Here is a 10,187-nt window from a genome sequence, read left to right on the forward strand (position 1 = left end):
GGTTTACCACAAACTCTTTATCTACCCATAGATGGTAGAGGGAGGATATGTAATGGTCCTTTCTGGCCTGAGAATTAATATATTGACATGATTAGAGGTGGCAAACGGGCCGGCCCGGCCCGGCCCATTTTAAGCGGGCCTAGTCGTGCTTCGTGCCGTGCTTAGGCCGACCCATTTATTATCGTGTCGGGCTCGTGCCGGCCCATTTACTTAAACATTAAGCCTGGCCCGGCCCATGGCCCGAGCCCATATCGTGCCAGGCCGTGCTCGTGCCAGGTCAATAACGGGCCGTGCTCGTGCCTACCCACTATAAAACACGATTTTAAAATCTTAATTTGAACAAATAAAAATTAATTTTATTTAACTATTTAGAAAATTAAAATAAATTAAGTTCTACAACGTTTTTCTTAATCTTAGCTTTTTAAGATTAGATTTCTAATAATTTTTTATATTCCACTATAAGAAAGAAAGAAAAAAAAAACTCAAAATATATTGTTTTAGTATATTATTGTGAGATTAATCTTTATTAATATAATGAAGATTTAGTATCTATTATTGTTTCCTTCATTCTATAGTTGTATTATTATGAGATTAGTTCTATAGTTGTGTTTGTAATGGGCTGGCCCACAATATGTCGTGCTCGGGCAGGGCCGGGCCAATGGGCCAATATTCTTAGGCCCAGCTTGAACGGTTATTCTAACGTGCTCGGGTCGTGCTGGGCTACTAATGGGCTTAGGCCATGCCGGGCCCGTGCCGTGCTCGTACTTAGTGGCCCGTTTGCCACCTCTAGACATGATATTCTTAAAAAAAAAAAAAAAAAAAAAAGGGAATTATCATCCTAAGTTTTACTAAAAACACTACCCATACTTCCTAAACTACCCTCAAATTTTTCATCCACCAACTTCTCTATCAAAGAAGAAGAAAAATCAAGTACCCAAACTCAAAAACTGCCACCTTAGCAGTCCCCTCATCCTTAAAACAACTTGCAAGATCTAATAAGACAACTTCAGACCAAAAAAAAAAAGATCTAACAAATTCACTCATTCAATCAAAATTGCTTGTAGTCAAAATTCTCAATGTTTTGCTAGGGAGGAAACAAATTAGGGTAAGAAAATTAAACGCGTGAAGAATTTGAATAAAGACATGAAATTGTTCCTTTACATAATCTTTCTATGCTATATAGTCACAAATTTGTTTGAACTTCTAGGTACATGAGTGAGAGGTTTTGGTATATATTTGCAACTGCATTCGAATTTTTCATTTTTGCTTATTCAGAGATTTTATCCTCTCTGTTATAATGAAAATATGATGATTCCATTAATTAAGAACCAAAACAACTTGCATATGAATTTGTTGCCGGGTTGTGGGTAGAGAAGAAAACACCTCCAGCGCTCCCTGTTTCTTACCTTAGTTCTCATATTGACTGATGTTCTATTTGGTCTTTTTGTTTAGCTACGAAGTATGATTTTCTTAAAAATTAAACATGTGTAAATAGTATTTTGAGATGTGCAAATAACATTTCTTTTTATTCTTCTCTAATTTCGTGAGTGCGTCAATTCTGAACGCATTATCCCCACCTGCCCACCAGTTTTCTTTTGTTTTTTTTCTTTTCTTTTCTTTTTTTCGGTTAAAGAAAAGAGGTTAGTGTGACTACCCAGCCCGTTCGCCGCCTCCATTCACGTTCGATTCACTGACCACAAAAGTAAAAGTCAAAAACTGATGCTGAGATGATCACTGCATAAGACCACCGAACATGGAAAGTATATCCCACGCGCCGGCAGAGTCATCATCTTCCTCTGCTTCTTCAACACAACACAAGATTTGGATGGAGTAAGAAAGCAGAGTAAACTCTTTCCAAGTTCTACTCTTCACATCCCAATCTTAATCACCCAGAAATTTCAGGGCCCAAGATGAGCTGAAGCAAAAACTAATTGCACAAGATGATTTCCCATGGAGATCAGCTACTACTGCACCACCCACAAGTGACCAAGAGGAGAAAGCGTTGAAGTATGTGGGTGGGGTTGATATAAGTTATTCAAAGGAACTCCCATCTATGGCATGTGGGACTCTTGTAGTTTTGGACATTCATTCCCTCCAAGTTGTTTATGAAGATTACTCTGTTCTCACCCTCAGTGTCCCTTATGGTCCTGGCTTCCTTGCATTCAGAGAGGTCTAGTTCTTTTTGTTTTGGTTTATATTAGCTCAATGATCATGTTCCAACAATTTTTTGGTCCCTAAACTTGAAAGCATCCGTATTTTGAATGTCAATAGTTTGAACCAATGACTATATTATGCATATATTTTGTATGATGTGATTGTACTGTTTGATTGAGCTATTTTGTGTCATATATTGATCTAGGCCCCGGTGCTTCTTGAGCTTTTGGAGAAGATGAAAGCCGGTGCTAATCTTTTCTATCCACAGGTGAAATATTTTGCATTGCTTCCTACTACATTAGTTTTTGTACCCTCATAAACGGTCTTGCTAGATGAGTTAGTTTTGATGCCAGGTATCTGAGTCCCCTAAGAAAGATGTAAACTTTCTTATGTTTACATACATACAGATGTAGATGTATAAATTTTCCCTATATTTCACTTACCAAAGGTATATGATAGAATATTCCCTTTATGCCAAATTTGGCAAAGTTGGTATCTTGCAAACTATTTTATTTGGTGTGGAATTTGCTATTGTCCAGTATTTTAATTCAGGGAAATAACAAAACTAATGTTTACAGCTGCTAATGGTAGATGGAAATGGAATACTTCATCCTCGAGGCAAGTCCTTTGACACAAATCCTTGTGCAATACATGCTTGCCATTTTGTAAATGAAGCTAAAGTACATTCTTTTCTTATTTAATTGCTTTTATTATTATTATGTAATTTGAGGTCTAGGATCAATCTGAGGATCTGGAGTTTCTCAACAGATCTTTCCGGAACATGTTAGTTCATCTTGCATGACTCAGATGATAGATTAAAGCCAATTAGCTTTACAGAACTGAATAATATTTTAAAACGGTAGAGTTTCTTTGTAGGTTTTGGCTTGGCTTGTCATCTTGGCATTCTAGCAAATCTACCTACTATTGGGATTGGAAAAAATGTAAATACTGACAGTAAATCTTTAATCTGCTTTCATGATTTGAGCTTTCTCTGCTTGTCTGAGTTTTAGAAATTGATCTTGATATATAGTCAAGTCATGATAGAGTGCCATATTTCAGCTTCATCATGTGGATGGTCTAACATTATCTGGTGTGAGGCAACTTCTTAAAGCCAAAGAAGACTGTGCTGAAGATTTTATTAATTTGACAGGACGCTCAGGGCATATATGGGGAGTGGTAAGAATATATAAAGCTACCATAACTATTCTCTACAGATATGCTTGTGTTCCAAGTGTCATTTGATTCAACTATTTTGAAACCACAGTCTATTTTTATGTCCCAGGCAATGAGATCTACAGACGGCTCCGTGAAGCCTATATTTATTTCAATTGGTCACCGAATTTCGCTTGATACTGCCATCAAAATTGTAAAACTGACTTGCAAGTATCGTGTGCCAGAGCCTATCCGGCAGGTGAAAACTGAAAACACTTTGGAAGTATTTTGCTTTTACTGTTTTTCTATTCATAATGGTGATATCTCAGTAATTCAGTGGACCTATTAATGAAACCCCCAAGTTAGAAAATAGGTATGGATATCATGCCTTTTCTGGATCCTTGTTGCTTTGTGTCTCTAATTTCTAGTGCAGGTTGTTGGCTAGTTTGTTAGATGTAAAATGAATAACGCATGTATACTGAAGTTACATGCATCATAGTTATAGCGTGAGGGGTTAGGCATGCACTAACGAGTGTCTCATTAATATACTATTGTAGCCATGCTGCTTTTTCTTGGTTAAAGAAACTTGCATGTAGCCTAGGTTCTCAGATTATGAATTTAATCGCTGCACAGCTTAGAACAAGTTATTTTACTAAAAGTATACATTTGGAATGGAGATAATCTTTTACAAGACTTTTTCACAAGTTGTCCAGAAAATCTCATGGTCTTAATTTTAAGTTGTCTGGTTGCTCAAGATTGTTCTTTAAAAAGGCAGTTGTTGACCACAAAATGGAAGATATGATGTCTTCTAGTCCGATTGTTTACTGCTAGAATATGTTTGTCATCAGATGCTGTTACCATCTCTCAAATTAGAGATTATGTTTAACATCATCCTCCTTCTGATATTGAGGCAGGCTGATATCAGATCTAGAGAATATCTTCGGAAGCATCAAGCGATGATCAATAAATGATTCACTCCCAAGAATCTGGTAGTTACAAATCATGGACCAGGTGTTCCCAACTTTACCAATCGTAATTTAAATCAAATAGCTGGCGTTGCTTTAATATATTGGGAAAACTGCAATTGTTAACTAAGCAAACTTTTGTGATTTTAGGGGACTGCAACATTTCTGCTGCACCAGCATATGCAATGTTAGAATATCTGTTGAGACTTGGAGCTCATTTTAATGGCTTGCTTCATGCCCCATAAACTCGGGGTGAACCCTCATATTCTTTGATTATTGTTCTGTTATTTTTCTTTATTCAATTTTAAGTTTCACGGATCTAAAGTTAATATCGTCATGCAAACACTAACGCCGGCTAGGGCTCTCTGTCCTTACAATTTAAGTACAGCTGTAAAATAACTCAGATAAGTGTTTGGTAACTGTGTTTTAAAATTCTTAATATCAAAGTGTTGGAAAATTTGGTCGATGGATGCTATTTCCATCACCGGATTTCATCTCCTACAAAATCACATAAATACAATATATTAATAACAAATAACAATTATCATTTCATTATGATAATAGACTAAAATAACAAGAATCATAACACTTATCTATTGGATTTGTAGGCTTCAGGAGGACAGATCATTCAAAAAGAGTTTGTGGTTGAGGCGTGTAAACACTGCCCTTAAGAGTAGATTTCGCCCCTCGGAGACAATGTCTCGGTGTAGCAGGTGTGTGGCGCCCTACCCTCCAGGGTACAACAACTGTTAATCCTTGTAAGCGTACACTCGAAATACTTGGATCGTATCGAACAGCTTGGAACTTTCTTTTGGCGGAATATATAAATTAAAGGAAACACATAAATACTTTGAGCTCGGAAAGGAAACAAAGGAGATTGAATTTTTGTTGTATATTTTATTTGGAAAGCTAGGGATTATATATATGGCAGGACTGATCAATGCGACGACAATTTAATAATAGCAATTAAGCTATGTAACTCATGTAACCGAAAGGAATATTATGACATTGATTAGGAAGAATCAAAACGGAAGGTATCAAATAAGGAATGAACCCATATATTTGCAGAGTTAATTTGACCAAATGAATGGTATATGAATAAAACTGATGAAATCTTTATATCAATTACAATCAAAAAGAGTTAATGATTATTGTCATCTGCAATTAAAGGTCCAATGGAGATTTCAAATATAGCTGGTATTTTGAAATATTCTAACTAAATTCCAACAATCCCCCACTATTTCAAAATACCAAAATTTCAAGGAAAGTGAAAGATAAGTAATGCCAAAAGAAAGTGAGAATCAATGCATCAGAACTGGTGTCTTTTGGACTATGAACCAGCCATAGGACAGATTAGTCGTGACCCACAAAACCTTGGTGAAAATAAAATTTTCTATGAACCAAAATTTCTAATTGTGAATCAGACAACTAACCATCCACATTAACTCTCGGATCAAGCTGTTCGAAGCGGGGTGGCGCGAATAGGCCATGCGCCCTACCTGGATATTCATGAATGCTCTAGAGAGTATGCCTTGCTCTCATAGGAAGCGGCCCCACTTCCACATCCATATAGGTGAATCCATCAAGTGTGTACTGCAAACAAACACACCACCCAAATGTTTGGGCTATGGAACTCATTAAGAACATTTGTTCAACCTTACACATTGCAGTTCAAGCACTATTTATTTACACCATAGGGAGAGACCATCAATAGTTTTATTTGGTAGTGCATCACTGACCAACAAGTGGCTTGTTCTTACCCATATGAACCTACTTCATGGGATCTCCAATCACATAGGTTGGGTTACCATCACTCTTGATCTTTGTCTATAAGCATAAGCCCCATCCCCCTCGATGTATTAACCACTAGCTTTTGGCCTTTAGTCTAGTGGTTTTGTCAGAGTATTGGCCAAAATCAACTCTGACCTACACAGTTTATTGAATAATCTCAAAAATAAGTAATCTTCATTGGATTTTTAGTCATCCAATCTCACTTAGATATAAGAGCCCATTTTTTCTTGTCTTTCCTTGACCCCCACATTTTTTGATTTTGTCTGAATTGACCTCAGGCTTATATAGGCAAGATTATATCAAGCCATATATATTTAGGCAATGAATCTTCGCATGTCAAGGACTTGGGAATTTAATAGGCAACAGTATTTACCGATTTCGTGACTTCGGATACCGTAGTCACACCCACATTTGGAGCCATCAAATGTCTCTTTATTCTTGATCAAAATTAAATTTGATCATGGAGGTACATCGAATGTCCATTTTCTCAAAGCATAAACCGAACGCAACAATTAATGTGATAGTTTTTTCAGGGCATCAGCGTAATGGACAATATTGAGGCGTCAATGAATGACGTTGACCGAAAGGCAACAAAAATTCGACAGGCAGCCCAAAATCTTTAAGGCAACATACTGAGTCAATCTTCCGAGCAAATACTAGAGTAAGCAACAATATATAATTGTGGTATAATATTGATGCCGTCAATGGCTAGGCAACCATGTTTAGAGACTTGTTGTCTCTGCATTATACACGTAAGCACCGATAATATATAATTAGGCAACTATTTTCGAAGGCATCAACCGTAGGGACATAATAATATTATGAGGCATCAAATTGTCATAGGCAACCGTCAATGTAAAATTGACAAAATAATTTCTCAATGCGTTATTCACGATAACACTTTTTTTTTTAAGGCAACCGAGGCATCATCTTAATCAAGAGGCAATAGAAATATTGAGAGGCAACAACTTTATTATTTCCAAAGAAACAATAATCCGAAGGCAACATTTCAAATATTGTTTTTTTTTTTTTTCCTTGAAGAAACAATACTTTGAAGGCAACACCAAGGAATAACTTTCCGAGTTATAACGGTAGAGAATATTTTAATGCATAGAAAATATGCTAAACCATAAGGTTAATAGCAATGATGCATAATAAATAGTACGAGAATGGTAAACTGACATTATATACTGCTATTAATACAGAAAAGTAAATATGCAAAACTGTTTGTTGTACGTTACAAACACAATGCATTGAACAATGAAGTGAATGCAAATTAAACTAAACTTAATAGTAGCACACAACTTAAATCATCATTACACCATGCATTACTAACCGAAAAATGCACATTATCAACATTCAAATGCAAATTGAAAACCCATTAGCAATTAAAATGTATACACTTTACCATCGTAACATATATTAAAAGACGATAAATTATAACAAAACCATGTATGTAATTGTAACCGTGCAAAATAAATAGTATTAAAATCTTATTGGAGCAAAACAATAATGTACGACTGCATGTAAAACAGTTTTGTTTTTCAAGGGACAACAAAGGCACCAAATGAAAGAAATGAATGCAATAGATTAATAAGAGTCCGAGCATATTGAGATTTTATTTGAAAAGCAAAGCAGACATTTAATAATCATAAGCCAATAAAAAAACATTGAAGTTTAATGCACGATTAAGATGCAATAAACATCTTGCAATATGTGTGAAGCTAACTGCCATAATAATCATTCCAAACCAAAAGAACAAACTCATTTCTAGATATAACTCAAGATATAGCGTTGACTCCATCCTCAAAACAACCCATAATATGTTCTTTTCAAATTTTAGCGCGGAAAATTAATATGTTTAATGAGAAAGAGTTATACTCACAACAACTAAATGAATATCAGACTTATCTTTATGTCCAAGCTTTATTTCCAGAAGGGAAACATCCACCAACGATTTTGATTTCTACTCTTAAGATTGTTGGAAAATTTGGTCGATGGATGCTATTTCCGTCACCGGATTTCATCTCCTACAAAATCACATAAATACAATATATTAATAACAAATAACAATTATCATTTCATTGTGATAATAGACTAAAATAACAAGAATCATAACACTTATCTATTGGATTTGTAGGCTTCAGGAGGACAGATCATTCAAAAAGAGTTTGTGGTTGAGGCGTGTAAACACTGCCCTTAAGAGTAGATTTCGCCCCTCGGAGACAATGTCTCGGTGTAGCAGGTTTGTGGCGCCCTACCCTCCAGGGTACAACAATCGTTAATCCTTGTAAGCGTACACTCGAAATACTTGGATCGTATCGAACAACTTGGAACTTTCTTTTGGTGGAATATATAAATTAAAGGAAACACATAAATACTTTGAGCTCGGAAAGGAAACAAATGAGATTGAATTTTTGTTGTATATTTTATTTGGAAAGCTAGGGATTATATATATGGCAGGACTGATCAATGCGACGACAATTTAATAATAGCAATTAAGCTATGTAACTCATGTAACCGAAAGGAATATTAGGACATTGATTAGGAAGAATCAAAACGGAAGGTATCAAATAAGGAATGAACCCATATAATTGCAGAGTTAATTTGACCAAATGAATGGTATATGAATAAAACTGATGAAATCTTTATATCAATTACAATCAAAGAGAGTTAATGATTATTGCCATCTGCAATTAAAGGTCCAATGGAGATTTCAAATATAGCTGGTATTTTGAAGTATTCTAACTAAATTCCAACACAAAGTGTTTGGTAAATTGTCACACAAAATTAGTATGACACTACATAATGACAGAAATGGATAAGGTGTCAAAAATAAAAGGAATTTCTGATACTTTTTAGCACAAATTTATGTAAATATTTTAGCAAAACAAATCTATTGTCAATAATAAGATGGACAAATTGTTAACGTAACTTTAATTTACACAGTTACTGCATATGATTGCTACGTACACCAAACCTAACTACAATATGATATTGTCTTTCGGAACTTTGATCTTATACATGAATGATGATCAAGTCAGAACCAATCCAGTCTAATCCATTCAAGCTTCATTTAAGCTCGGACAAACTTTACCGATTTATACGATGATCCAACGGTCGGATCCTCACGGATCGCCCTTAGGTTCATCCTCTCAAAATTATGTGAAGATCCAACGGTTGGATCGCCGTTAGGTTCATCCTCTCAAAATTATACGAAAATCCAACGGTTAGATCTTCACGGATCACCTAGAGGATCATCTTTACCGATTTATACGATGATCCAACTGTCGGATCCTCACGGATCGCCCTTAGGTTCATCCTCTCAAAATTATGTGAAGATCCAACGGTTGGATCGCCGTTAGGTTCATCCTCTCAAAATTATACGAAGATCCAACGGTCAGATCCTCACGGATCACCTAGAGGATCATCTTTACATATTTATATGATGATCCAACGGTCGGATCCTCACGGATCGCCCTTAGGTTCATCCTCTCAAAATTATGTGAAGATCCAACGGTTGGATCATCCCGGATCGCCCTTAGGTTCATCCTCTCAAAATTATACAAAGATCCAACGGTCAGATCCTCACGGATCACCTAGAGGATCATCTTTACCGATTTATACGATGATCTAACGGTCAGATCCTCATGAATCACCCTTAGGTTCATCCTCTCAAAATTATGTGAAGATCCAACGGTTGGATCGTCTCGAATAGCCCTTAGGTTCATCCTCTCAAAATTATACGAAGATCCAACGGTCAGATCCTCACGGATCACCTAAAGAATCATCTTTACCGATTCATACGATGATCCAACAGTCGGATCCTCACGGATCTCCCTTAGGTTCATCCTCTCAAAATTATGTGAAGATCCAATTGTTGGATCGTCTCGGATCACCCTTAGGTTGATCCTCTCAAAATTATACGAAGATCCAACAATCAAATCCTCACGGATCACCTAGAGGATCATCTTTACCGATTTATACGATGATCCAACGGTCGGATCCTCACGGATCGCCCTTAGGTTCATCCTCTCAAAATTATGTGAAGATCCAACGGTTGGATCGTCCCTGATTGCCCTTAGAATCATCCTCACAAAATTATATGACTATCCAACGGTCAGA

At 36.2% G+C, this 10,187-nt stretch overlaps 1 protein-coding gene across 3 annotated transcripts; it reads left to right on the plus strand.

Moving 5' to 3' along the window:
- The first annotated feature begins 1,685 nt into the window (after positions 1–1,685).
- On the plus strand, positions 1,686–4,690 carry LOC133738697 (uncharacterized). Of its 3 annotated transcripts, XM_062166278.1 has the most exons (9): positions 1,686–1,830; positions 1,903–2,170; positions 2,360–2,422; positions 2,733–2,772; positions 3,031–3,095; positions 3,214–3,330; positions 3,437–3,565; positions 4,221–4,317; positions 4,422–4,690. In XM_062166278.1, exons 1-8 carry the CDS (start codon positions 1,754–1,756, stop codon positions 4,275–4,277), a joined length of 816 nt encoding a protein of 271 aa, XP_062022262.1. In that variant the 5' UTR covers positions 1,686–1,753; the 3' UTR covers positions 4,278–4,317; positions 4,422–4,690. The 3 variants fall into 3 exon arrangements, with proteins under 3 accessions (XP_062022262.1, XP_062022263.1, XP_062022264.1); XM_062166279.1 differs by lacking the exon at positions 3,031–3,095 and having other exon boundaries at positions 2,733–2,834; XM_062166280.1 differs by lacking the exons at positions 2,733–2,772; positions 3,031–3,095.
- Positions 4,691–10,187: the final 5,497 nt, after the last annotated feature.

This window comes from Rosa rugosa, chromosome 3, assembly GCF_958449725.1.
Source record: "Rosa rugosa chromosome 3, drRosRugo1.1, whole genome shotgun sequence".
Classification (NCBI taxonomy): Eukaryota; Viridiplantae; Streptophyta; class Magnoliopsida; order Rosales; family Rosaceae; genus Rosa; species Rosa rugosa.

Excerpts from the sequence above, each read along its gene's own strand:
- LOC133738697 (XM_062166278.1), top strand. The coding sequence starts at position 1,754 with ATGGAAAGTATATCCCACGCGCCGGCAGAGTCATCATCTTCCTCTGCT. Across the intron at positions 2,773-3,030 it reads TGGAATACTTCATCCTCGAG|GTTTTGGCTTGGCTTGTCAT; the intron begins GCAAGTCCTTTG and ends GTTTCTTTGTAG. Across the intron at positions 3,566-4,220 it reads TGCCAGAGCCTATCCGGCAG|GCTGATATCAGATCTAGAGA; the intron begins GTGAAAACTGAA and ends ATATTGAGGCAG.